General features: G+C 59.5%; 1 protein-coding gene across 2 annotated transcripts; it reads right to left on the bottom strand.

Annotated features, from left to right (window-relative positions):
- Positions 1–213: 213 nt before the first annotated feature.
- HNF1B (HNF1 homeobox B) lies at positions 214–24,509 on the bottom strand. 2 transcript variants are annotated; one of them, XM_042791360.1, is made up of 9 exons: positions 24,132–24,509; positions 18,766–18,965; positions 17,125–17,389; positions 16,411–16,652; positions 8,985–9,148; positions 6,027–6,159; positions 5,696–5,887; positions 4,799–4,917; positions 214–2,062 (listed from the first exon to the last, which is right to left on the bottom strand). In XM_042791360.1, the coding sequence occupies exons 1-9, from the start codon at positions 24,467–24,469 to the stop codon at positions 2,042–2,044; spliced, it is 1,674 nt and encodes a 557-aa protein (XP_042647294.1). In that variant the 5' UTR covers positions 24,470–24,509; the 3' UTR covers positions 214–2,041. The 2 variants fall into 2 exon arrangements, with proteins under 2 accessions (XP_042647294.1, XP_042647295.1); XM_042791361.1 differs by having other exon boundaries at positions 17,125–17,311.
- Between the last annotated feature and the right edge of the window lie 3,237 nt (positions 24,510–27,746).

The following is a 27,746-nucleotide window of genomic DNA, read 5'->3' as shown; positions in this document are numbered from 1 at the left end:
AGAGCCTCTTGCTATTTTTGGCTGATACCTGGGGCTTTATATGAAATCCCTGACTCACCAAGTTCAGGCAGGTAGAAACCCAGATCGGCGCTGCAAGGGACAGCAGGAGGGACATGTCACTGCCACCAGCCCGCGTCCTGCCTGCCGGACCGACCTCTGCCAAACCACAGCAGATGATGACTGCGGAATTTACAGACCACACAGCAGCAGCGATTCAGAAGAAATGGTATTTAATTATGGTATACATTAAATTAAATGTCATTCTGAATATTGGTCTCCAATTCACGATGACTTATTCACTGTAGGGCAACCCCCGTTAGCCGCAGCGAGGGTTGGGGTCCCACTGCACTAGATGTTGTACAAACACAGGGCAAAAGAGCCTTTTCTTGCCCCAAAGCAAGCATCCCCTGTTTTTCTTTTTAGCAGTGGTCATCTCCACCTCTAAATCACTCTCAGCAGTTGGCACGCGCTGCAAAGTTCGTGAAAAATTCGCACAACTGGGGAGCATGAGATCCGTTTCTGAAGGGCCGCGGGTGTGGAGGAGCTCGTGTCTCACGATGACTTTCACAGCTTCCGCAGCTTTGGGAGGGAGGACTTGGGCACCTAAACCCCCTCAGGGTTCTGGCGGGTGTGGAAGGAGCCCAGTGTCCCCAGTGGGTGCCCAGCTGGGACGTGTCCTCAGCGCAGGGGTGAGGGCTCAGTCACAACCTGGAGATCTTGCTAGGAAGCTTTTCCTCCGAGGGGGAGAGCAGGCAGGAGGTGACACCCCGAGGACAAAAGCACCGTGTTTCGTGATAAGGGTGGAGCCCAGCAAGGCTCATCACCCACCTGTTAATGATGGAAAATAAGCCACCTGTACTGGTTGTTTGCTGGGCAGGAGACGAGGTGGTAACTGGGCGCCCAGTCCCTTCTGTGCCCCGAGGATGGGAAAAAAGGGAGACACTCTCTGAACCCCATTTGAGGAAGATCCCACCAGAATTTCTTGCAGCCTCATTCTGTAGCAGCAAATACTACAGGCTCACCTGAAAACTGCCGATGCCGAACGCTTCCCAGCGGTCTGGATGCATCGACCGGGCTGCTGAGCGCTTCCCCACCCCACCCCAGTCCATCTCAGAGTCCCCAAAAGCAGAAGAGTCCCTTGAGGTCTCCATAGCGGCAGTTGTCCCTACACGGACCGTCCAGGCCCTGCCGGGGCTCTGCTCGGCTCGCCCCGTGCCCTTCCTTCCCGTGGGACGTCACCGTGCAGGGGACACGTGGGTCCCCGTCCTCCTGCAGAGCAGAGACCGGTCCTTGCCTAGGCCCAGCTCTGGGAATTAACTCATTTAAAGGAATAAGAGAAATACAAAACCAAAACCATCCTCAACTCTGACCTTTACCAAAAAAAAAAAAAAAAAAAAAAGACTTGGGGAGAGAGAAGAGATTTGGGAACAATATATACAGATGGGGGAATTGCACTTAATTACAGTAGTTTACATCCATTGGACAAAATTTACTTCTTTTATATAAATCTCTATGTATAAGAGTGGGGAAGGGTGAGGATGGAGCAGACTGTACCTATATTTACAGTTTAATTGGCTCAGTTCAACAGCACATGCAATTCCTCCTTCCAAACGCCAAGTAACAGACCCAAGTCCCTCTCAGTCCGTCGGGTGTAGGAGTATAACTTAAATATTATCCATCTTCCCGTTCTGCCAGTTCCCAGTACAGCTTGTTCCTGGTTCCTTGGGAGAGCCAACAGCCTCTTGAAAGGCAAATACTTAAGAAAAAAGTCCCCAAGACACGTCTTGGAAATACTGCGTGGAGGGAAGGAGAGGCACGGGCCCGGGTGGGCACCCCGTGAATCCGGGCTCGTCTCCGGCGGGGTGCGGAAGGGCGACGGGGAGTCTCGAGCCTCCGGCTCCGTTTCGGGTTGCTGAGCTCCTCGCTGCGGTGCTGGGCTTCGCTCTGGCGACTCCCCGGGCTCGGCGCGCGGGTCGCCGCCGGGATGTTGCGGAAAAATACGATCCCGTTGCTATGTGCAAAAGCAGCGAGGTGTGGAGCATCACCAGGCTTGCAGGGGACACTGCGGGGGGGGGGGGGGGGGGGGGGGGGGAAGAGAGAGAGAGCAGCAGAGTGACCGGCAGGGCAGGAGGTGAAGGTGGCGGGGCGGGGGGGCTCTCCGGGGGCATCGCAAAGCATTCGGAGGCATCACCTCCTGCGCCACCCCGGGACGTTGGCAGTGCTGCACAAGCCCTGCTTGGCCCTGAGCCTTCCCCCGCCCCGCTGAGGGGGGAGGCAGTGGGAAAATACATCCTGAGCCACATATAGCCCCCCCCCCCCCATCCCAAAAATAATAATAACGCCAAGAGCAGCCAGGCGTGAGGCTGAGGGCAGGGAGCTTGTGCTCGGGCGGGAGCGTGGCCGGCTCATTGCTGTCCCCCAGCACTGCTGTCACCTCCGGGGAAGGAGCTGAGCAGCCCTCACCGCCGCATCCATCCCACCGCCCCGGCCCCTTCTCCATCCCTTGGGGGAGACACCCCCCCCACCCCCCCCACAGCCGGGGTCCCCCCGGTCACCGGTGGGTTGGGGGGGTCTGGGAGGAGCGGGTGACCTTGTGGGCTGGAGCACACGGCAAACATCGTAACGCGGAGATAAGGCGACGCCAGGAGCCTCCCGTGACATGTCATTAGGGCCGGGCCGGGGCTATCAGGTGTTTGCTAACGTAATAAAAATGGTGGCTCGGCCTCAAGCGTTGTCAAAGGAACCGGGAGGTATTTGCCCCTTCCAGGTCTAAATAACAACATCTGATAAGTGATCTGCGAGGGGAAAGCCGGGGAGGGACCGGGGACGTCTCTCCAACCTCCGTCCGTGCCGGCAGCACCGGGAGCAGCCGGGCTCTGTCACGGAGCGGGTTTGCGGGGTCTGGCGTGGGGGGTTGCGGGGCGCAGGAGAGCTGCTGGGGAATGACAGGGGCTTCGCCTCGCACGAGGATGCCTCTTCTCTTGCGAAGAGGGGGGGGGGGGGGTTGCTCAGGGAGCAGCAGCGCAGCCCACCCCAAGATATGAGGTTTCATGAGGGCTGTGCAACCCCCAGGTTCATCCCGGTGGTCCCACCAGCAGCACGCAGCCCTCGCCCAGCAAACTGCGCTCCGAATATTGCAATTCCCTGCGGATCCGAGTCTTTTCTGGCCACCTCAGAAGAGTCCAACGTTACCAGGCATCCCTGTGCCCAGCAGTGCCTGCCTTATGCCAAGGCAAAGTGTGGAAGAGCCAAGGAATGGCCCTTGTTAGCCCCAGTCAGTGACAGAAAGCCAAATCGCCAAAAACATTTAGGCATTTGAGCCATTTGGGGGATGAGCAGCATTCACGGGACACCCATGCTGCCTCTTGCTACCTCTTGGCTAGCAAAACGGGCGACCACTGAGAAAAAAAAAATCAATGTCCAAGGATAAATTTTTCCAGCTTTAGCTTGAACATCGAATGGTTGGCAGGAAAAGAGGCCCCAGGGTCTGGGAGGGACACAACCCCAGTGCCCACTCTGTACAGGGGGGGACAGGGGCCAGATCCTGCCCCTGCAGCATGCAGGACCAGCCTGTGCTTGTTTATCACAGATGGGGGGCTGGGGGGGTGGGTGCGTGCCCCTTCGGCATTTTGCATCCGCCCGTCGCAGCAGCCGCGAGACCTCCTCCCGCTTTAATTAAAAGTGCAAAAGCGTGATGGAAGGGGAAAAACCAAGGGTAGCCCCCAGCACCCTGGGCAGTGCTGCTGGCCGGGCGCTATCCCCCTGCCAGGGATATTTCCTGTGTGCCCAAGGGCTCCTTTCGGCCAGCCCAGCATCAAAGGCAGCCCGGAGCGGGAGAGCACAATTAATCAGGGGGAGTTCGGGCTGAGCGCACACCAGATGGGCTGATAAAGCCGCGCAGAGGAAATGGGGCTCCCGAGGAGCGCGGCCGTGCCTGACCGCCTCCCCGACCGAGACGTGCGGGCACAGATAAATCGTCACCCCGAGCACTACAAAGCGTGAGAGCCCGACCCAAGCCGGGGGCGGTGGGGTTCATCACCCCTTTCCGGGCACCCCAAACCCCGCCCTGGGCAGCCCCTCGCCTGACTTCTCCCCTTTGCAGCCCCCTTTTGCCCCCCGCCGGGCATCCACGGCGGGGGGGGGGGGGGTCTCACAGCAATCCCACACCGTATTTACTCTGTGGTCATTGCAGACATTTTTTTCCTTTCCCCTGTCAAACCTCGGTAAGAAAGTTTATCTGAATGCAAGTTCAAGGCTTTCTCTTATTTATCTAGCAATCAATAAGGGCCACATATTTCCCACAGTCCCCAGAGCTGGCTTTTAGAAAGGGACTATTGTCTGAGGAAGGCCTCACACACCTGATTTGAACCAGGATAAATCCTACCTCACACCTGCACCAGCACGGGGCAGATGATAAAGGTTTATGGGCTGGGGGAAGTCGGGGCACATCGGACCCATGCTGGACACATGAGGCACCAGATCCTGCTCGGTCCTGACCTTCTCAGCCCAATTTGTACCTCAGCAGGATGCTCCTGCTCTGATGAAGTTGCCCCAGGGATGAGCGTGGCCCAGGCGTTAGGCAAGTCCTCATCCAGCACAGTCAGACCCAGATCCCCATCACCCTGCCATCTCCGGGCTGGGTTTTCGGTGACTGGGGGTTCTCAGCACCCCGAGTCTCATCCTCAGCTGCTCATGTGGGCGCAGCACAGGGTTTCTGCTACACCCTCTCCCAGCCCCACCTCGGGGGGAGAAACAGCCCCGCTCCACCTCCGCACGCCCACGTCTGCCTGGCCATTACCTGCTTACTGGAAGACATATTGGTCAGCGTGCTGATGCTGCTGGTATCCGTCACCACCATTGCCGAGGGGAAGCGGGAGGTGTGGGAATACTGGGGAGGCTCCTGTTTGTGTGCGTACACTGCGGGAGAGGAGGGAAACAAGAAGCCGTCACGGAAAAGCCTCCCCACAGCCCTCGCGCCGGGGCAGAGCAGCCGAGCGCTGCGTCACGGCGGGTCAGCGGGGACGAGCATCGTGGAGACACGAATGAGGTAAAACCGGCCGTGGAAGGAAACCACCGCCCGCCTCTAAGCCACCTCAGGGAGCAGCTCGCCCAGGGAAATCCGTGGGGACTGAAGGGCCGTGGCGGGGCCGGACGCCGGAGCTCTGCAACCCCCCTGCAGCAGAGCCAGGGATGATGGATGAGCCTGAGGGACGAAGCCAGATCCCTTCAGGGCACGCAGGCAAAACGTTTGCTTTGCGGGGAGCACAATAGGCCTGGCCACCTCCTTCGGCAAAGCGTGTGTTTTAGCAATAAGGATGTGGAAGGAAAAAGAAAGTTTGTACAAAAACGCCGCTGGGGCCGGGGCGTGCATCCCACCCGCGGGGCAGCGGCGGAGCGGTACGGGAGATGTGGTACGAGAGATGCAGTATGAGAGATGGTGGGGCATGAGAGATGGGGTACAGCAGATGGGGTACTGGCGATGGTACGAGGGAAGGAGAGGATGTGGTGGGATGTGGCCACCCCGCTCCGCCGTGCATCCCGCCCGCCGGTACCCGCGGGAGAGAGGCGGCAGCCAAGGGCGCGAGCTTGGGCAGGGGAGAGCAGGAAGAGAGCAAAAGCTTATTTTCCATCTGGACTCTTTTTTTTTTTTTTTTTTGGACCCTTCACTTCCCAGCTACCACCCGGCCCCCCTTACTGTGAGAGTTCTGCAGCTGAGTCACGGTGGCCATGAAAGGCTGCTGCGTCATATGGCTGGGCGACTGCTGCATCAGCGGCTGCTGGTGCGGGCTGTGGAGCTGCTGGGAGAACTGGACTGGCTGTAGAGCTGCCAAGCTGCCGGCAACACTGTTGATAACGGGTACGCTCTGCGCCTGCGAGGTGTTCAGACCTGGGAGGAGGGAGAGAGCAGAACGGGGACGTGGGTGCCGGTGCCAGCAGGCAGAGCGTCCCCCTCCCCGTCACGGGACGGAGGGGAGGGGGGGTGCCCGTGGAGGGGACGGGGAGGTGAGCTCGGGGCGTGTGCTTACTCTGTGCGATGGCCATGACTCCTGAGAGCGGCGTCATGATGAGGTTCTGGGACTGCTGCGGGTTGTGGTGGGACAAGCTGTGGATGTTGGTCAGGGTGCTCACCGGGGGCAGCCCGCCCCCCGAAACGGAAATCTGCCAAGGAGCGAGGCAAGGCAGCCACCATCAGAGACACAGCCAAGGGGGATGCTCCCAGCCCCCCCCCCCCCCCCCCACCCGCCCGCTTCAGCGGGGAGATTTGGGGTGGGGGGATCAGCAAAGCCCCCTCCCGAGAGGCAAGCGGGCTGCAGGCTCGCTGGGGCACCTTCCGTTCGGCGCGCACAGCACCGCACCACGCCGGCACGCCGCGCGTCCCGAGCCTTTGCCATTTTGTCCTCTAAATCCAAGCTCCTGCTGTTGGGGATAGCTGAGGACTCTCAACACTCATTAACTTCTAACTTTCACGGTCGTAGAGGAAAGTGGGAAATATAAACTCGGGAAGTGAAAAAAAAAAAAAAAAAAAAAAAAAAAGGGCAGAAATCAGATGAAAAGGGCTTCACGGTGATGATGGTAGTCACCGCTTTTGCAGATAGGCAGGGTACCGGGGAGATGGGCCGGGTACACTCGGCCAGAGCCAGTTCCCAGGATTTCAGGGTCACTCACACAAAGGCTCCTGGAGTGTGCCGAGAGGACTGGAGCTGGTCCCCAGGACAAACCGGGGGCTAAGTGCCTGATTTCTTTAATTGCTGCACGTTCTACTAATCCCTCTAGTTACAATTCTCGCTCTGAGCAACCTCGATCCCTATTCTGAGCCATCCTTTCAGCTCTTCATGTGACATTTCGGATCACCACTCTGAGCACCTTGTTTATTTTGCACATGTGAGTTGGAGATAGCCCCATTGCAATTGAAACAAATCCATCAATAAATTCCAAAGCCCGGGAGTGACTCATATTTCCTGATCCGGTATTTTCCACTTTCAAAGTCTCCTCAAGGCCAGGTTACGCCACACTTGGGTGCACAAGTCAAACAGCTCATGGCAAGTGCCCGCTGCTCGCCCGCAGCCCGGGCTCCTTTCACGGGGCCTTAGACCCAAAGCACTGCACCCAAAAGAAATCCTTTGGAGGCTGAATGACTGGAAAAGACCCTCCAGACGTTGGACCCTCAAGGGAGACCCTCTGGCACTGCCATGGCTAAGGGCAACACTGGAGCATGAGAGAGTGAACCGCCAAAGCTTTCTGCAGCCTCAGTAATGCTCCTCCCTGAAAAAAATCCATTTCCTTCAGATGCAGCAACTTCCTTGGCAGCTTTTGGTTTCATGTGGGGTATTAGAGGCACATGTTTACTTACTAGAAACCACAGCCTACAGCATATTTTTATTAAATCACTTGCAAGCACTAGCTAGCCCTGCTTAAAGATCAGAGATAAGCTGGCAGAGCCGCATGCTGCTGAGGAGCTGAGCGGTCCCAGACGGTGCAATAACTCAGCAGGGCTCTTTCTGCTGCACGCCAGCACCTACTGCACGTCAGCAAGTTGCTTTTCCCAGTTTAATCCGCTGCATTTCCACACGCCGGGCAACCCCCTGGCAACCCCCCCCTCCTCAGAGACGGCCCCTGCAAGAGGAGCTGGCAGGGGGGTGCTGGCAGCCCCCGTCACCCAGCTCTGCATCGCCTCGTCCTCGGGGACTCGGTGCCTGCTGCCGCCGCCTTTAATCCCGATTCATTTTATGACTTCAAGGCTCAGGGTTGTAAGGCTCACCACACCCCTGGGGAGATACGGGTGTGTTCGGGGCGGAGGGAGCGCACTGGGAGGGCTGGGGGTTTTTTTTTGGCTCTGCAGTATCCCCCCTCTCTGCTTGGCGGGGAACGCTCGGCTTTGCAGGGTCAGCATCCGAGGGGCTGCCCGGAGACCCTCGGCGAGCCAGAGAGCGGCAGAAGGAAAGACAAAATGAAACGGCGCCGTAGCTGAGGGAGGGGGTGCCGAGCCCCCCCCCTGCAGCCACCCAGCTTCGCGAGGAGAGCGACGCGTCAGCCCAAGAGGGCCAACCCTCTGAAAATGGAAGTGAAAACCAAGGAAGAGCGGGCTCGGCCCCGCCGCCCATTGCCATGTTTGACTTTCACTTTCAGCACAAAAACCTCCATCCGGAAGAGCGGCGGCTGCACGCAAACCTCTGCCAGCCCGCTCCGAGCAAGGGCTGTGCTCTCCCGTCCCGGCCTGCCCCGGCCTGCCCCGGCCCCCCCACACCCCCTCCTCACCCCCAGCTCCTTCAAAGGGCTTTGCACCAGCCCGGCGTGCACAGAAAGGAGCAGCCCAAGCGCCCGGGCATTGGGAACCCAGCCCAGCCTTGCATTTACAACCACTTTTTTTTTTTTTGCCACTGATCCTGCAGCACCCAGTGTGGGGAGGTGTCAGGCACCCGGGGGGGACGCTGATGTCCCATCCCTGCTGCCTGCCACCGCTGGTGCTTGCAGCTCTGCCCAGCAAAACCCTCGAAGCACGTGGGGAGGGGGGACGGGGAGAGGCAGGAGCTCCGTTAGATGCCTTGGGACGCGTCGGTCCCCGCTTGCAAGGAAATCGTTTCCCCAGCGCAGCTCCAAACTAGGGAAGGGCTGAGGGGAAAAAAATAATGAACGAGCGTTTTATCGATACCCGTGTCATCGGCAGGAGAAAACAAACAGCGATCCACCCAGGGCGCATTCAATCTGCAAGGCATGCAATCGATAAAAAAACCGGAGCGGGGGGGGGCTCTGTCAGATTTATGGGCCGCGCTCGGAAAACACGCCGTCGCCCGCCGGGGGCTGAGGGCTGCCTTTGAGGTGGGCGGCGGGGACAGTCGCGCATCCGCGCCGCGGCCCCGGCCCCACAATGCCCCATTGTTCCGCCCGGGCCGCGTGTGAAACCCGGGGAAAGCGTGTTTGCTTTGCCCGCTGTGGACCCTCTTATCTTATCAGCGCCGCCGCCACAATAGGCCAGGTGTACTCACCATTTTACCGTCGGGCGAGAGCAAACCGTGGCCCGGGTCCAAGCCGGCCGGGGAGACCTGCTGCAGGACCGCCTGGCTGGTGGTGACCATGGCACCGCCGCCGTGGTGGCTGATGGCCCCGGAGGATGCCGCCTCGCCGCTCGCCGCCTGGTTGTACCGGACCCCTGCAAAAAAAAAAAAAAAAAAACTGTCAGGCGTTGGTGTCACCCACAGGCACCCCGGCGAGGGAGCCCTGGCCGTGCCAACCCCGCTCTGAAAGCGGCCGTGCAGAAGGGAAATACCACCCCCCCCCTCCCCGCCTCCATCCCCGACCCCTCGTTGGCTCCCTCGGCATGCGGGGCGCGAGGATGCAAACGTGTACAAGCTCCTAAGTGACGCCCTTGAACGATAAACGGGAGGGATGGCACTGAACAACGTGCCCCTTCCCAGCTCTTCCCCAACCCCATCTTCTGAAATTCTAATGAAAAATCTATGGGGAGGGGTGGCTGAGTGCCCACGACGCGCCCCGATGCCGCGGGGTGGAAAGGGAACCCAGCCCGGGCGAGCAGCCTGGACCCCCATCTGCATCCCTTGTGCTTTAATTTGCACCCGTCGTGCAAATTCCTGTGACGGCCCCGTGGCCCTCGGACACCGGCCCTGAGCCGTGGGGAGCAGCTCTGCATCCTCCAGCTCTTCCCTTGGCTCCTCGCAGCCCCCGGCCAGCCCCACGCTGCCCCGCTCTGAACAGTGACAGCTCTCATTTTTTTTTTCTCAGGCCTTTCTGCATCCGATTTCCCTCACGACTCCCTCTCGACAAGTGTACGATTAACAGATTACCGCAGGGAGACAGAGGGACCAGACATGCACAAACCTTCAAATCAGACCACAGACCACCACCGCCGAGGAGGGAAATCTGGCTCGAGCACAGGTCTTCTATATAAATATATTTAATTTGGCTAAAACACCCTGCACTGATAACCATATGATCAGCCATGTGTCATGGAAAGGCATCTACAGATCACAAATAATTAACCGAGGAAAACCCACGGGAAACAAAAGCGTCTTTTACGAGGCTGCTTTGACGACTACGGCGAAAAGCCATTTATTACAAGGAGTCCGGCACCGTGCTCCCGGCTGGGTTCACTGACCTGCCCCGGGATCGAAGCGGTGGACGGACGGACAGACAGCCCATAGCTCTCCTGGGAAGGAAAACCCCAGAGGCAAAGCCCACCCTCCCAACTGAGCCCACCAAGAGCATCATCCACCCGTGACCCCCAGCCACTGCACAGGGACATTGGGGGTGGCTCCCCAAAAGGACCGTCAGCTGGAGAGGTTCAGCCTGGGGAGGTTGCCGGCGGCTTTTCGGTTGTCCCAGCACGGCACGGACACCCCCAGCTACAAAACCCCCCCCGGTCAAGGATCTTCCTCCTGGGATTTCGGGATCTCCTTCTCCCAAGCGCCTGAGGGGAAGAGCTGATGCAGGCTGGCTCGGCAAAGGATGCTCTAAGGGCTACTCTAAAAATCTCTGAATCAAGGAAAAGGAAGGAAATGATAACCAGAGTCCGGGAGGTTTCCCTGAGCCCCAAAAGCATCTGCCAGAGCGCAGACGGCTACCCGCACCCTCCACCAAAACGACGGCAAAGTCACTCTTTTAATCGCCCCCGAATTTTCCCCCATCAGCTGGTTAAACACGTCCCACAGATAGGAATCTCCCCGCGATGTCTGGTTCCTGATCATTTCCCAGCAAACCCCTTTTATCCCTGATAATAAAAGAATGTCCTCTGGCAGGTGGATATTTGCCGGTCCGAGTGGACGTCCCTGCCGTGAACAGGGTAAACATTACTCAACCGGGGCACTGTCACACACATTCTTCCCCGCGGTCCCGGCCTCGTGCAGAGTGTGCTTCAGCCGCTGCCGGTCTGAGATCCTGCGGCGCTGGTTAAACAATGGGAGGGGAGATAAAATAAAGCCCTTTCTTCTGAGCGCGATCTTAAAGATAGACGAGGAGCACAGACGGCTCCTATTGGAAGGAGAATCAGAGTTTCTGCTCAATCTTCAATCTCTTTTGGGTTCGGTGAAGCTTTTAGTAAGAGCAAAAAAAAATTAATTCTAACCCCCGAATCATGCTATGCCCAGCTGAGGATGCTTGCAACTCATGAATCAAGACACCCAAAGTCATGAAGTTGTCTTTAAAAAGTATAAGAGGTTAAAAGCTGATTTTCAAGCTTTTCCTTGCAATCCTAAAGACAAGACTTTTATTGTTTGAGAAACAAAAACCAATGATGAGATTTTCAGATAGTCTGGTGACTGAGATTTTGGGTCTCTAGATAAAACCGCTGAAGACTTTGAGTCCTGATGAAGATTAACTCTCCTAAGGAGCACGAGGCTGGGCTCCAGGGCTGGGGGGGGGGCTCCTGCATCCCCAAATCCTGCGGGCATCTGGGTCTGCCCAGAAACCACTTGCTGGGCAGGACAAAAGCCTTCTGCCGTGGCTACCTTTAGGAAGCCACCAACTATTCTGGCTGTCTTGTTTTTTTTCCCTGTTCCTAGAACAAGACGGGTATTACTGTTATTTATATGCCCTCCGAGCTGGGCTTTTTTTGGGGCAGATGAGAGAATTAAACACTGGGAAACCGGCACAAGGCGCTGTTGCTGTTGTCACTGCTATAAACCACCAGAGCTTCCCGGTGGTGGCGAGGACCTTTCCTCGGAGCGCCCCGTTCCCAGCCCAGCCGAGCCTAAAGCATCTTACCTGGGCGAGAGCCACCTCCAGGCTGTCCCCCGGTGCCCAGCCACCTTCCCTTTTCCCATTTTCTTGCTTTTGGGCTCTACCCCTTACAGCAGCAGGACCCCGTTTTTGCAGCCCGGCAGGTAACCCATCCCCAGGCGCCACCGACCCCCCCCCGCCAAACCCTCCTCGGCACGCTCTGCCATCGCAGGGGGGTGCCAAACCCGGGGAACCAGCCATCCCCCGGGTTGCAGCACAAACCCTGCCACGGGACCCCGGGACCCCGCCGGCCGCGGTGAGTGCCCGGGGATGGCTCCGGCCGTTCGCCCGGGGATGGGAAGGGATCCTCCCGGAGCGAGCGGGGGGCTCGCTGCCGTCTGGGGTTTGTGAGCCGGGGCTCAGACGGGCGTCGAAGCCCAGCACAACTGTTCTCCCGCACCTCTGCAGCTGGAAGCAACCCCCGTGCAAAGGTATTTATTCCCCCTCGGCCTCTCCCCGCAGCCGCCCAAGAGAGGAGCCTGGATGGGGATCCCCAGGAACAGGCCTGGCCATGGAGTCTGCCTTCTTTAAGGCTTTTTTTTTTTTTTTTTTTTTTTTTTTTTTTACTGGAGCTACAGCCATAATATAAAAGTCTGTTTATGGGACCTGGCTATTGTGCGGCCCCCGAGCTGCACAGCCCGTGAAATGTTTTACAGCTCTCCCATGTTTCCAGACAAGCCGCGGGGTCCGGCTCCCAGAGCCTTAACCCTGTGTTTCAGCCGGTGGGGACGGGCGGCGTGACAGCCCCCCACACCCCACACCCCCCAGGGTGTGGGGGGTCCTGTGCTCCCACAGCTTTCTGCAGTCAGCGCCAGCACCCTCCAGCCCCCGCCCCGCCCCAGCTTCTGGGGTGGGGAGAGCAATGGGGGGGTTCAGGGCAACGATCCATATCTTTCCTGTTTTCATCACAGGCTTGTGCCGTTTTCTACGTACACACCAGTATTTTGGCAGGCAAAATCAATGAAGCAGCTTGGTTCTCCTCTGCTTTAAGTCATATTGATATAATTAAATTGTACTTTAAAAAAAAAAAATAAAAAATTTCTACTTTTAAATGTATTTCCCATGCAACGCACGGCACATCCTGACCTCCGGCAGCAGCGCCCGGCACCAGGCTGCTGAGTTTTTGCCTGGAGCTTCACAAACATCCCTCAAATCGCCGGCGATGCCCAACCCCAGTGCCTGGTCGTCCTGGTGCCCGGCCGTGGGGTGAGAAAGTCAAAGTGGGATTTTTTGGGGGTGACGCTGGACTCGGCCACCCTGCACCTATTGACACGATGGCAGCAGCCGGGTGGGCGGCGGGACCTTTTCACCCTCCCAAACACAGGGGCCGGGCAGCGCCGAGGGCAGCTCTGATTTTTGGGCTGCCACTCAAATTGTCCCTAAAGTGTTAATCTTGCTAAGTTACAGAGGTGCATAGTTTATATCCATTATAAACCTCTTTATGGGGACTGGACCCTCCCATTTCGCTGCTGTCATAAAGTTCTAATTACCCCCCATAAAACCAGGAAAAGCTCCTAACAGCGCACTGTACCCACCGAGCCCCACAATGCGCCCAACAGTAAAATATTACAACCACTGGCACCGGGTCCGCAAGCAGAACCAGCACGTACCCCAAGGGACAACATCTAGGATCCAGACACAAACCAAAGCACCTTTAGACCAAAGGTTCTTCTTTAAGAAAAAGTTAAAACATTTAAATTGCCCTTTGGGTTTAGGGAGAACCTCAGGGGTGGTACTGAGTTATTTTTATCTACTTCTGTAGAGATATCTAAAAATATATATAAATAATGTACACTCATATGTATATATATATGTGTGTGTGTACGTGATTGCTCTGATATTGCTCTGATACTCTGATATTGCAGCGTAGGTACCGCTGGGCGGCTGGACGGACGCGCTTTTCGGTGCGGGACCCCCCCAGGCTGGGTTGGAGGTGATGCTGCGACCCCCGGCCGGGGCTTTGCGGGGTCCGACGGGCGCCGGCCGGCCCTTTGTATGCAGGGGGGGAGGCGGGGGGGGGGGGGGGGGGGGGGGGGCGGGTGGCGCGTCACCTAATCTCATCAATGCGCTGATTGTCTTCGGGGCTCTTGAAGATAAAAATGGCATAAGCCAGAGTCTACGGCATGGCACCGAGATAAAGTCCTGAGTGACCTTCAAATCAAACAGGGAACCAAGATCGCTGATAATCCCCCAGAGGAAGGGAAAAGTCCAGAGTCTGAGAGAAGCCTCCACAATAGGTAGGCTTTAAGTATTTACCTCCAAATAGTTAAAAAATACAGCTTGAGGCTTGACAGATGGGTCCCCGGGAAGAGGCCGGGAGGATGTTTGACTTTTACAGCTCTTATCCCTGCCTGGCCGTCATTACGCTCTTTCGCAAGACCCCGCCGACGTCCCGAGGAGCGTGGATCCCTCTTTGTCTGCGGGCACGGGAGCGATTTTGCGGCTGCCCCATCGTTTCGTGCCGGGAGGGGCCGGGGCCGCGCTGGGGGGAGGACACGGGCAGCGGCCTCCCAGCGCCGTCGTTAAACCGTTGGGGCGTTGAAGGATCCAGCGGCCGGGCGCGGGGTGCAAGGGCAGTTCCAAATCCCAGAATGGCCAGTCCGGGATGGGGTCAGCCCAGCAGCGGGGCCGGCCCCGCCAGCGCTGCCCCGCGTCCCGCCGAGGCAGCGCGTCCCCAAACATCTCTCGGAAGAGGTCGAAGCAGCGACGGGACCCCAGCGATGGTTTGGGAGCCGCGAAGCCGCCGGGCTTGGCCTGAGTGACCCTGAAGCCGTCGCGGCTGATGCTCCACCCCTGCCCCCAAACCAGCCCTAAAACCCCACGGTGGCCCTCGCCGCGCCTGTCTCCTCCTCCTCCTCGGCGAGGCCGATGGATACGAGCGCCGGCCACCAACAAATTCCCGCGGCCAAGCCCTCCTGACCCCTCCGGAGGGGCCCTTCGCCGCCGCCACGGCCATCACTCCTGCCCTGCTCAAAAGCCCCTCCGAATGGGCTGTCATCGGCCCTATAGCCGCAGCCGGCTCCTGCTGGCCACTGCTCCGACGGGAAAATAAAGGTTGGGGCTTAACGGCCCCGCAACCCCGAGATAAATGCCCGCGGTTACAGTAATTGCCGTCCCCTAATAGAAGAAAACAAAGGCTCTCGCGGGGTGCCTGCATGCGCGCTGGCAGGACAGGGGCACATCAAAGGCAGCGGGGTTCGTTCAAAGCCCCGGCTTAATTGACAATTAAGCATGCACCAGGGGGGGACAATGCCATGACAACGCGGGGCTGCATGCTGGTGGGGTATTGTAAAGCCCGCCGCGCCGACACTGAAAACAGCTGATTTTGCTGACAATGTGCTTGTAGGGCACCTTGTAAGCAATCAGCCGGTGACAGGAGGGCAAACGTCCTCCCTGTCCCCGCCATTGTGCGGGGCATTCCTGGGGCAGGGTCACATTTTGGTCACCGCTGGCCGGCCCTCCGGGGAGAGCGGTACCCGGGAGCCGGTCGGGTGCTTGCCTGTCCCTCCCGTGGGTGGGAGGTGGGTCGGATGCTGCGCGCCCACCCGGGGCTGGTGCAGCCCCCTTCCCCCCCCCCCCCCCCCAAGGTACCACTTTGGGGGCTGCCAGCACCCAAGGACTGGTGTCCAGCTGCGGACAGGCACCCTCCCCAACTCTCAGCCTCCTCTCCCCAGGCACCTTGCCCTTCCCGCAGGGACTCTCCGCCACACAAGTTTCTTTTAATTTGCCTTTGTAACGAGCTGGGTGTGTGTAACGAGCCAGGCAGGGTCATTTCCAAGAGGTGGCTGGTTTTAACCTCCCTGGCCGGGTTGTGCCGGTGCCGTAGCCGAGGGGGAACGTGGGGAAGTTGGGGGGTGCTGACCCCCCACCACCGAGCACCCGCTCCTGCTTGCCGGGGGCTGGCACAGAGGGTGGGGAGGGGACAATGGGGATTGTTCTCCCAACAATGCCTCTCGCCAAGCCGCCCCCGCCTGCCTTGATTAGCCCCCTCCCCAGCAGCGTTATCTCCGACTTAAATCCCCCCGCCGAGTTTTCGGCGGGTCTGCTCTCCTCAGCCAGCTCCTGACTATGCCCAGCGGGGCTGGGACTGTGGTGTTGGAGAGGTTGGGGTGAGCCCTGCCCGCCCCCCCGAGCAGCTTTTTTCATCCACCTCCCTCCGCTCACGCACGGGGACGGTGCAGGACCACGCACCCAGCCCAGCACCCAGCGCAGGACACGCTGCCGTATCTTCCTGCGGGCTTTGCAGCGTTGCCTGTGCACCCACCCCTCCGCCTCCCCACCACCAAAACCAGCGCTCACCAGTGGGCCGCATCCCAAGCACCGGTAGGGCAGGCGCAGAACAGCCCACCTCCCCGCCCTGCCCAGCCCAGCCCGCGCTGGGACTCCGGGGAATTAAACCAACCAAGCAAACGCCGATTTATCCTTGGCAGGATGGAAATCCAGCCCCCCGCCACGTGGCTCGCCGGGCCATAACACCGCAGAGACGGCGTTTGCACCTTTCCCCACCACCCCCCCCCCCCCTTCGAAGCTGCGGCAGGGACCTGGGTGACCATCTTCCCCCTCCTCGAGGCTACCCACGCACAGCCCCGGGGGCTCAGCACCCCTTCCCCCAGCGAAACCGGGACCCAGCGCTGCAACTGCTCCGACATCACCACCCGAGCACCCTCGGCCAGGCCTTACCTGGCATTTTACTGGGAGGCGAGGCGCTGGGCTGGTTGTGGTGGGGGGAGCCGTGGGACAGCAGCAGGTTCATGCTGTGGGGGGGTTGGCCCGAGCTGTAGGCGTCCATGGCCAGCTTCTGGCGGAAAGCCTCCTCCTTCCGCCGGTTGGCAAACCAGTTGTAGACGCGGACCTCCGTCACCAGGTTGGAGCCGAGCCCGTGCGCCTTGGAGGGAGACACCCCTCGCTGCAGACACTCGGCCCTGTGCGTGCAAGGGGACACGTTGGAACAAGGGTGCTGCTTGTTGGGGGTCGGGGTGGGGGGGGGGGGGACGACCTCTGCCAGCGCTGCTGGGCAAGGGTCTTGGGAGGGCAGGTGAATTTGGGGGAGTTTAAGCCCTTCCTAAAAGCCCGCCTGCTCTTTCCAACTAAATCCATGCTGTAAAAGCCATCCCCCCTTCCTCTGATGTTGCTGTAACGCTGTGGCATCCCTGCAGCATCCCTGCAGCATCCCTGCAGCATCCCCGTGCCATCCCTGAGCCATCCCTGCAGCATCCCCACCCCAGCGTGGAGCTCACTCAGCCCCAAACATCACCCAGATGGAGAAAATAAAGCAAAAAGAGACCCGGCAGCTCAGCAAAGCCATGCCACAAGCCGGCAGCCGGGGCTGCGAGCCAGGAGCCTGGCATCGCGTGCAATTTTTGGAGGAAAGACCTTTGGAGGAGCAACCTTTACCTGTTGCACTCCTCCACCAGAGCCTCGCGCTCCTCCTTGCTGGGGTTCTTTTGGCGTTCGTAGGCTTGGTACAAGATTTGCTGGGAGGCCGGCCCCCACTTGAACCGATTGCGACGCATCTTCTTGCTGGGGGTTTCGGAGCAGGCGTCGTCGAGCTGGGCAGCCCCTTGGTTCTGCTGATTGAACTCTGGAAAGAGAAACAGCAGCTGATCCTGACTGCTTTTGTCTGTCATATTTCCACAACCCTGGACTGCCTGGTTGAACTCTGAAAGAGAAAGGAGCAGACGTGAGCTGGCCTATAGCCGCTGCTCGGAGTCACCGTCCCGCGCCGGTGTCCCCAACCCCGTGTCCCCTCCCGCAGCACCCCAAGCCCACGGCCCCAGCACACTTTGGAGCAAACTGGGTGCCCCCCTGCCACCCGCCCCAGGGAAGGGGCCAGCCTTGCACGCTGCCGGGGGGAGTTATTACCATCCCTCGGGGGGGACGGTGTTTAATGGGGAGGCATGTTCAGGACATGCATATTCATGGGCAGGGGCTCTGCTGGCCAGCACTTGTTTCGGGAGGATTTTTGCGAGTTAGGAGCCAGGCAGGACAACTGCAAAGCCCCCCGAGAGGGTGAGGCTGCTCGCCCCGAGCTCCCCTCCGCCTCCCACTCCCGTCCCAGCGCGGTGGGACGCCGGCCCCGTGCCCGGGGCGGGCAGGCACCAGAGGTGACCTTCCCCGGCGGCCCGCCTCAGACCCGGCACTTGTCACCGCGGCAGTAAAGGGAGATTAATGGGAGGGTTTTATTATTCTCAGTTTTGCAGGGGAATTCTCCCTCTTTTCATAATGGCTTTTCCCCCCCCCCCCCCCTTGTGACAAGGGGGGAAACGCGGGGCAAGGCTGGAGCAGGCTCTGTTTGCTCTAACGTCTCAAGGTGTGTTTTCAAAGCGATGGTATTTGGTGCTAAACCCTTTTCTGCACTTCCCATCCGCTGGATGTTGCATCCTTTCGGAGGAGGGAGGCAGAGCCCTTTTAAGGGGGGGTGTCGGTGCCCCAACCTGCACCTCGGCTGAAAATGGAGCGATACCCGGGGCCGGGGTCAGTGGGAGAGGTGGACAAAAGCCTGTGTTCTCGGACAAAATTATCTGCATTTTAAATAGCACAGGCTGCCCCAAAGACCACACTACAGATAGGAGCAATTTACAGTTGTTTGTTTTGTATTGTTTTGGTTTTTTCTCTCCCTTTCTTTACTTTTTTTGCAAGTAGGTGCAGAAAATGAACAGTCTTGAGAAACTGAGAGGAAAAGGGGGCAGAGATGGGAAAGGCATCTAACTGTGTGTAATCATTAATTGCTTTCCCAGCTCTGATGAATATAAATATACAGCAACTCAGCTGTGTGCATGGGCTTGGGGGAACTCGCAGCGTTACTGTGACCAAGAGGGGCTCTCGCCTGGTTTTCCTGTACCTTAAATTCATTTTACTTGTAAAACTTTTGGGGAAGATGCTGGGCAGTTTGGGTTCAGGGAGCTCTGCCAGGGGAGAGGGCAGGGGGCTGCTCCTTGCCCAGCTCCGGGTGTGCTGGATACCCACGGGCAGGCCGGGGACGTGGGGACCCCCCTCTCCCCCCCCGGCCGGGCGAGCGCTGGTGCGGGTACTTACGCCGGAGGATCTCCCGCTGCTTGCGGACGTACCACGTGTAGAGGGCAGCTCTCTTCTGCGTCTTCATGGGGGTGCCCTTGTTGAGGTGCTGGGAGAGGTGCGACTGGTTGAGCCCAGTGACGTCCACCACCTCCCGCTGTGGGATGTTGTGCTGCTGCATGTACCCCTTGATCATCTTCGCCGCCCGCCACGGGTCCTCGCTGGAGAAGGGAGGGGGGGGAAGGAGGGAAATGAAGGGTTAATATCTCCCAGTGGGGGAAAAGCACCCCGGCGTTTGCTTCTTCCCGTGATGGAAACCCATAATTATCATTCAGAAGGACGCAAGATCCCTCGGGCATGCATCCTTCCCCAACTGCCATCCTGGCACCCCAAAACACCCCCAGGAGGCAGGGGCTGGCGGGACGGGGGCTCGCGGGGTGCCACGGCCGCCCCGGGGGTGCCCACCAGGCTCTTTGCTCAGGGAGGGAGAAGGAAAGAGGATCCTGGTGTCCTGAGGGGGCACATCGAGGTCTCGTTAATGTTGGTGAAGCACCTCCAGATCCTTCAGGGATCTGGATTGATTCTCTTCTATTCTATCTGCTGCCGCTATTACGGCCGCTGCAATTTATCCCTTTGAAGATATGCACCCACAACAGGACCCACGCACGTACGCGTGGATACGGGAAGCCCATGTGGATAGTTCTCCAAAGAGAAAGCTCTTTTTTGGAGATGATGAGGATGCTTTTCCTGCCCCCGCTCCCAGGTGTGGTACCCGCACCGTGCCCCGTGTCGGCGGAGACCCCCGTACAGCCACTGAGTCCCACCTGCCACGCTTGCTGCTTCATCTTCTCCTTTCCATTCCCACCGGGATAATTATCTAAAAATCTCAATATTCACTTAAGAGAGACCCTATTTCCACGCTCCCACAACAGCGGAGTGCGCACACGGGCCGTATGGGAAAGGCTGAGAAGTGAAAGTCAAACCAGGCACACAAACCCAAGCAAGTCCCCGAATGGAAAACCAAAACCAACACTTCCCAATAATTTTAAGTCGTTCTTGAATATATTTAAACACTTGAATTCGGCTCCTGCAAAAAATCTAGGTGTAAAATGACTCTTTCCTAAATCCGCATTACATTGGTGTCCCTGGGGTAGCTGACACCAATCTAGGGAACAAATAAAATTACAGCCAAAAATCAGAATGCTGTCCGCGTTCTTCAGCTCTAACGAAAGCACAACATGATGACAGAGGAACAGGCCAACACGCCTTCGCTGTATTCAAGACCCCTGGGTTTATTCTGCGCTACAGGAGGACGCTGGACTAAAAGGAAGTGCTTTAACGCTGAAAAATTGGTGTGGAGCCTGAACCTGGTCACAGTCATGCACTCAAATAATGCAATACTCTAACGCTGCGCTTGGAATAACCGTCCGACTGCTTTCCCAATTCATTACTGACTTTGGATCCTTCAACATGTCATGGGAAAAAAAAAAAAAAAAAAAAACAAAAAAAAACACCAAAAAACCCCCCGAAACAACAAGTAGATTTCTTACTTTTTGTCCTGAATGCGGCATGAAAACAAATCTGGTTGGATCCAAAGCAAAAGTACCCGAGCAGGGCCGGCCCGCTGACGGCAGCGGGGGCTTTGTCGCGTGAAGGAGGACACGGAGCCTTCCCGGGGACGTTGTCCCTGTGCCCAGTCCCGCACGCTCAGGGCAGGGGAATGAACCCCACTGTATATACGGTGTCCTCGAAACAGCGGCGGTCGCGTGGCACTGCAAACCTGCGGGGCTGTACGTCCGCACGGGCACACCGACTCCAGTTTTCCCAGCAGCCCGGATCCCAGTTTGGGATCAGCATGGTGCAAACCGAAAAAAAAAAAAAAAAAAATTTAAAAATTAAAAAAAAAATTTTAAAAAAATTAAAAAAAAATGCTTCTGTCCCCCAAAACTTGTGGCACGGCACGGGCGGGCCGTCGGCTCGGCAGCCCCCGTGGCAAAGCTGGTGCTGGCAGCGGGCAGGGGCACTTCTCTGCCGGGACAGCCGCAGCACTCGGGGTTTCGGGGCTCTGGGGTCTTCGTGCTGCCCCAGGAGCCAACAAGAAGGATGAGGAGACAACGTCCTCCCGCCGCAGCTCCCCTCCGCACGCTCCGTCCCGGCCGAGCAGGGCAAAGCCCGCCGGCCGCCGTGCCCAAGCCGAGGGGCTCCCGACGGCTTCCGTCACGAGCGGCCCATGTCACCTAACTGATCCTACTAATTACTGATCGCTAATAAGTTAATGGAACAGAGCTCATTACCATTTCTAATAGCCGTTTGGTTCATAACTAAACCAAGGGCGTCGTTTTCCCGGAGTTAAATCGTGAGCCAGTGCAACAGAGCACACTTTTAAAATGTCAAACAAGTGATTCGGGGGTTATAGATGTGACTTCTGAATTTAAATAAAATTTGGCAGCATTTTGGCTGGAAAAAAATGCGTGAGAATTAGGAAAAAAGTCCTTGAGTTTCCCTCCATTTTATTATTTTAAGAAAGGCTTCACCTTGATATTTCCAGCGTGTTTCACGCTTACACTTTCAAAACAATTATTCAGCTCTTCATTTCTGAGCAGTGATTTTTCTTTACAAATCAACTGGACCGTATTCAAAAGGGTTAAACAACCTGAAACCAACCCAAACATTTTGTTTCATGTTAAACAAAATGTTTGGACTTGACCCAAAATGAAACCTTTGAGTGTTTGTTTGGCCTTTTTTTTTTTTTTTTTTTTCCCCTTTGGTTAACCTAAAAAGCCAGAGAGGAAAACCTTTTGATTCAACACAATCACATTTTTTTTTTGATTCTGTCACCAAAATGAAAAAACAAAAACAAAAACACATTAATTGTCCAATCTTCACCAGGACTTTACACGCAAAAAAAAAAAAAAAAAAAAAAAAAACCAAACCAAAAAACCAACCCAACCCATGAGTGCTTTATAATACTGGAGAAACAGTTTATAGCCCTGGCGCTGTGGTCCTTCTCCACCGAAATCAAGGTGTTTTTTTTCTTGCACAAAATTAACCTCAGCGAAGCCTGGTCACTAACGCTGCCTGGAAAAGAGGCATTTTCCACCCCAGCCTCACGCAGAGGCAGGGGGCAAAGCCCGTTCCTCTCCCCAGGGATTCCCGGCCCCACTCACCCCCCTTTGTCAGCCTTGAAAACAGGTAAATACCCTCCACATCCTCGGAAAAATATGCCAAGAATTTATACAGATGGATTATAAACCCGGCTCCCTACAGAAATGATCTATCTAATCTGCATCTCCCTGTGCACACAGGGAATCGGCGCGGGGCAGTGCCCTGCGCCCGCCGCCCCCCCACACCTTTCGGGGCGGCTTCGGGACGTCTCCAGCCGGGTCCCCCGGGGTGGGTGGCTTTCCCGCTGTCCCCAAGGCCCGTGGGACCTGGGTGCTGCTGAGCAAGATTATTTGCCGGAGCGGGGTTTGGGTGAGCCCCGGCGAGTGGGATGGGGCAAGGAGGGACCCGCGGGGGGCATCTCGCCCCGGAGCTGGGCTCTGTGTGCGGCCCCTGAGCGGGATCTGCGAGGAACGGCCGCGCCGGCGTCGGGGCAGCCTGCCCGCCGTGCAGCACTCGCCCCTCTCCCCCCCAATTCAGCTGAAGCCCTTTGGGTGCCCTGAACGGGCCCAAGGAAGGTGCTGCTTGCCCAGGGGCCGCGGCCAGGGCGAACCGCTCGGGATCACGGCACCGTGACGGGGCAACTCCGGCCTGCGCCCACGCAGCGCGGTCCCCAAAAAAGCCATGGGGCTGAGGGGACGCGGGAACAGCCCGAGACTGAGCCAGCCCTGGGGTCAGGATGGTGATGCTGGGGGGAGCGGAGGGGGTTTAGCCCCCGTGCGTGGCTGCAATAAATGATTCCCGACTCCCTCTCCAAGTACAAAGGCCTCTCTTAGAGCAAACACGAGCTCTTTGCAAAGGCTCCTTAGGGACATGTGCCTGCTCTTGTTTGCACCAAAGGCAAACTTTGCACAGAAACACCTGTGGGAGCACAGCGATCCCGGGGCTGAGCTTTCTCTGCACCCCCACTGCCACCCTGGGCACCCCTGGGGATGGATGCCACCGGCAAGAAGGGGGGGGACTGGGGACAGGCAGGGGCACCCAGAGGTGCAGGGCACGGTGCTATGCAGGAGGGGTGGGAACCCAGTGGAAAAGGTCCCAGCCAAGCCCCTCGGCAGGCACAGATGCCACCGCCCAGCCCCGTCCCCAAAAGGCACCGTCTGTCCCACTGCTACCAGGGTGCTGCACCCACCGCACCGACCCCGGCGGTGTCCCCGTCCCCAGCCGGGCCCTGTTTCGGGGGGGTAAGAGCCGGGGGGGCTGAGCCCGGGCTCTGTGGGCTGGCAGAGGGTGCAGGCAGGCACGGGGGGCTGAGCCCAGCGGGCAGGATGGGTGCTGTGCTCAGGGTGAGGCGCACACCCCCGCCGAGGTGCCCCGGCTGCGCGCAGGGACGTTCCCACGGGGCTCCCCACCCGCTTAACAGCGGCCCCCGGGGGGAGCCGGTACCGCCCGCGCCCCGGTGCCCGCTCAGCCCCGACGGCGGCCCCGCTCCCGGCGGCGCAGCACGGCCGGGACTGGCCCGGAGCCGCAGCCGCAGCCCCGGGAGGGGCAGGAGCCCGACCCGTCGCCTTTGGGGGTTTCCTCCTTCCCCCCCTCCCCGGCCGCTTTACAACCTCGGCAATGAATAACCCGCCGCTCCGCTCGCCCTAATCGCGGCCCTTTGTGTATCTTTCTGTTGATGATTTATAGAAATAAATTAATAACACTCCGGGCTCCACGTGTTGCAGTTTATGTTTTATCTTCCGGCGCGGAGGGACGGAGCCGGCGGCCGCTCCGACTCTCCCCGGTCCCGGCACCCCCGGGTCTCGCCGCGACGGGCGGGCTGGCAGCACCCGACGGGGCGGAGGGAGGGGGCCGGTGGGTTCTGACCCGCCTTGCCCCGGTCCTCGCCCCTCTCCCCGCCCGCTGCCAGCCCGCCCGGTTCCCCGGGACCTGCCACCGGCGCCAACCACGGACGGGGCAGGCGGGGTGTACCGGGACCCGCCACCGGGACAAACCACGGGGCTGGAAGGGTGCACCGGGACCCGCCACCGGGCAGGACGAACCGGGACCCGTCGCCGGGATTAACCGCGGGGCGGGCAGGGAGAACCGGGACCCGCCGCCGGGCAGGGAGCACCTGGACAAACTACGGGGCTGGAAGGGTGCACCGGGACCCGCCACCGGGACAAACCACGGGGCTGGAAAGGTGCACCGGGACCCGCCAGCGGGCAGGGCGCTGGGGGCCGGGGCCGTCGGACCTGCGGGGTGCTCCCCATCCCCGTCCCGGTCCCGGTCCCCACCGGTACCTGATCATCCTGTCCACCTCGGCCCGCTGCTCCACGGCCTCCTCCGTGTTGAGCGCCTGCAGCTCGCGGAGGATCGGCGGCGTGTCGAAATCGTCGCCGTCCTCCGAGCCCTCGTCGCCGGAGAGCTTGCCCTTGCCGTGCCCGTTGGCCAGCGGCGGGAAGGCGGCCTTGCCGTCGGGCGGCCCGCCGGGAGAGAGCGGCAGGCTCTCCAACTTGACGCCGAAACCGGCGGCGGGCACCATGTCCTCTAAAGCGCGGATCAACCCTTCCTTGGTGGCTCCGGAGCTGAGCAGGGCGCCCAGCAGCTCCCGTTGCAGGGCGCTCAGCTGGGACACCATCCTCCCCGCCGCCCGGCCCGGGCCTCCCGCCCTCCCTCCGGCCGCCCTGCCGCTCCGCCCCGGCCGGCGGGCTGCTGCGGGGCGCGGGCCGCCCTCTAACAAGCCATGACCGCCACCATAAGGCAATATACCTTATGCAAATCAGCGCCGGCAAGGCCTCTCCTCCACCCGGCTCCCCCCCCCGCCCCCGGTCCGGCCCTTATCGGTCGTTCTGGGACGGACTTTGCCCCGCGGGAGCCGGGAGGAGCGGCGGTGAGGCGGGACGGGACGGGACAGCGGCCCCGAGGGCTGGAGCCGCGGCTGCCGTCGAGGAGGGGGGATTGGGAAGAGGGGGGAAGCTCGGGGGGGGGAGTAGGGGGAGGGGGGTCGGCCGCTGTCCCGGTGCCAGCTGTACCCCATCGCCATGGGGACACGTTCGCCCCTTCCAGCACCCATCCCCGCACCCCCAGGGTGCCAACGGGCACCCCTCCGCCCACAGCCGTGGGTGCAGCTCCCTCGGGGCTGTGCCCTGCGCTGGAAGGGGGGGCAAGCTGAGAAAACTACCCCACCACCACCAGCCCAGGCCTCGCAGGGAAGTTCCTCTCCCCCTCGCCGGCAAGTTCCTCTCCCCCTCGCCGGCATCCCCCACCCAGAGTGCGGGTCTGGCTGCCCAAGCCCCAGCACAGAGAGGGTCCAGGCCCTGAGAGAGCACCCCCCAAACTGGGGGTTTCTAATGGGGGGGGTATTGGCCCCCGCTTTGGGGGCACAGGTTCGCCGCAATTTCACTGTGCACGGTGTGGAAGGGCTGTCAGCAAACCAGCAAAGGGGACCCTGTGGGGACAGGGGTGTCGGGGGGGATGCGAAGCCCCCGTTGAACCTCGGCAGCTGCCAGGGGTGGGAACAGGGTTGGAAGCGGGAAGAAGAGATCCAAGCTGGGCTCTGGAATCTGAACAAAACCTGCTTTTCCTAACACTGTAAACGCACCGAGTCCCAAAAATCAACAAATTCACTGCAATCCAAGAGGGTGCAAATACAGGAGGCACCATCACACGCCCAGCACAGCGCGGAGGGGCCTGGGACCCTGCAGGGGAAGGCAGGGCCAGTGTCTAAAACTGTGACCCCGCCAAAGCACTTCCAGTTTGGTAGCCCAGTTCCCTGCTGCTTTTGGCTGGCACCTGGACATCAGCCCTGGGAAAGGACGCTGGTTTTAAATCCTGCGTTTCCAGCCCAGATTCAGACTTTTACAGGTTACTCAGTATTGTAGCTGCCTGCCCATCTCAAAAACCCCCAGAAAATCCTGCCAGCCACCAGAATAACCCCGAGCGCTTTGCAGCATGGCCCCAGAACCCCGCGGGAGCCCGGCTATGGGGCTCTGCTACCCCTAGCCATGGGTCCCCCCCTCCCAGCAAAACCCCCCGGGGTGCTGGTGGCGGTTTGGCTTCCAGCAGGGCCAGACAGAGAGAAGGGAAAAACTGGGAACATCCTGCACCTGCCTGCGGGAGCGACTGTTGGGACCTGCACGGATTGCCCACACCGCTGTGGAGACAGATGAAACCATTCCTGCTCTGTGGAGCAGCGCGGGAGCAGCCCGGGCTCGGGGTCACTTTGGGGGGGGGCCGGGGGGACAGAGCCACAGCCTGGGGACAGGAGGGCTGGGGGTCAAGTGCATCCCAAAGGGAGCGGGAAACCTCTCCGCGTGCTTGAGGGTTTGTGGATGAGCACGCGGTGGCCACGCAGGGTTTCTCACGGGCACGTGGCAGGCTGAGCACGACCTATAGAAGAGAGGAGTGAAAAAATTCCCCCCCTCGCCCCACCCCAAACTCCCTCCAGCTCCCAGCCTGGAGCCTGCAGCCTGGCCGAGCATCTTCCCCCAGCTCTGCTCCCGCACGCTCAGCCGAAAGCGGGTCCCTCGCCCCCCTCCTTGCTCTGCTGCGCCCATGGCGGGGGGGGGCAGGGGGGCTCCCGGGCTCTGCGGTGCCCAGCACCGGCGCGTTGGTCCTCTCCCACCGCCAGCCCTGCTCAGGTCACCTCCAAAGGAGTTCAGCACCTAAATGTCTATAAGGTGCAGGGACCAGGCTGCTGGGTGGGTGTCATCCCCCCCCCCGGCTCTGCTCGGCGTTCCCACCTGCGAGGGCAAGCAGGATGCGCCCGCCGGGTCCCTTGCACCCATGGGTGCTCTCATCCTTCACACCACAGAGGGTCTCTGATCACCCCAAAGCTCGACCCGCTGCCACCAGGACGTGGGTTCGCCCCCGCTGTGCCCCCCTCCTCCCCCCCCCCCCCCCCGGGGCTTCACAAGGGGGGAGCTGCCTCCTCCCCAGGGCAGAGCTTGTGGGTGGCCCCATGGGTGCGGGGGGTGAGTGGGAGCCTGGCTGAGCACCCAGACCCCCCCGGCACGGGCTGCGCCCGCCTGCGCATCCCCCCCACCCTGGGAACAGCCTGGCTCCTGCTCCGAGAGGGTCCCCTCTCCCTTTTAAGTGGGCTGGTGAGCTTTGACTTGGTCTTTGCACAGGCTTCATGGCATCGCATGATAATAATGTTCTGTCACAGTGGGTGACCTGGACCTTGTCCTGTTTCCACACATTTGGAACCACCTGGCTAATGAAGTGGATATCGTTTTCTGGTCCATCTCTCTCACCCTATTGCTCTTCCCCCTTCCTCCACGCCCAGCTCCTCCGAGCGGTGTCAGGAGCCTCACAGCAATCAGCCTTTTCCCATCGTTGTCCGGCACAGCTCATTAACTCCTCTCAGCAGAAGAGCGTGGTCATTACGGCTCGGGGGGCCGATGGGTGCCCCGCAGGGCTGGGAGCACATAGTTTCCCAGCCGGGGGAAGGCACCAGCCCGACGTGAGCATCAGCCTGAGCTTTCACCAGGAGGTGACTGCGGCTGGGAACACAGGATGGCTGCACAGGGTGTTGGTTTTTTTGCTTTGTTTTCTTTTTTTTTTTTTTTTTTTTTTTTTTAAGCTGAACATGCTCTGCTAGGCCCCCCAGCCCTCCATTTTGCAGCCACCCCACGCGTGTCACGGGAGGATCTGGGTGCCTGGTGCTGGCCACCAGCTCCCGTGGCTGACGGTGGCCCCGCGCCCCGCTCGCCGCTACCAAACTGGGAGCCCATCCCCGCACAATCACCGCAAGGGAATAACCGCCCCGGCGTGACCGGGCAATCCCTGGCCTGCAGCCACAGCCCCCTCCATCACCCATGGAGGGACCGGTGGCGTTCTCCCCGAGCACAGGCAGCAGCTCTCACCCGTGCAGCAAAGTCACTCGTGGCCAGCTCCCGTGAGGTCGGGCACGG

This window comes from Tyto alba, unplaced genomic scaffold, assembly GCF_018691265.1.
Source record: "Tyto alba isolate M040663 unplaced genomic scaffold, T.alba_DEE_v4.0 Super-Scaffold_19, whole genome shotgun sequence".
Classification (NCBI taxonomy): Eukaryota; Metazoa; Chordata; class Aves; order Strigiformes; family Tytonidae; genus Tyto; species Tyto alba.
This window is presented reverse-complemented; position numbering and strand designations above follow the sequence as displayed.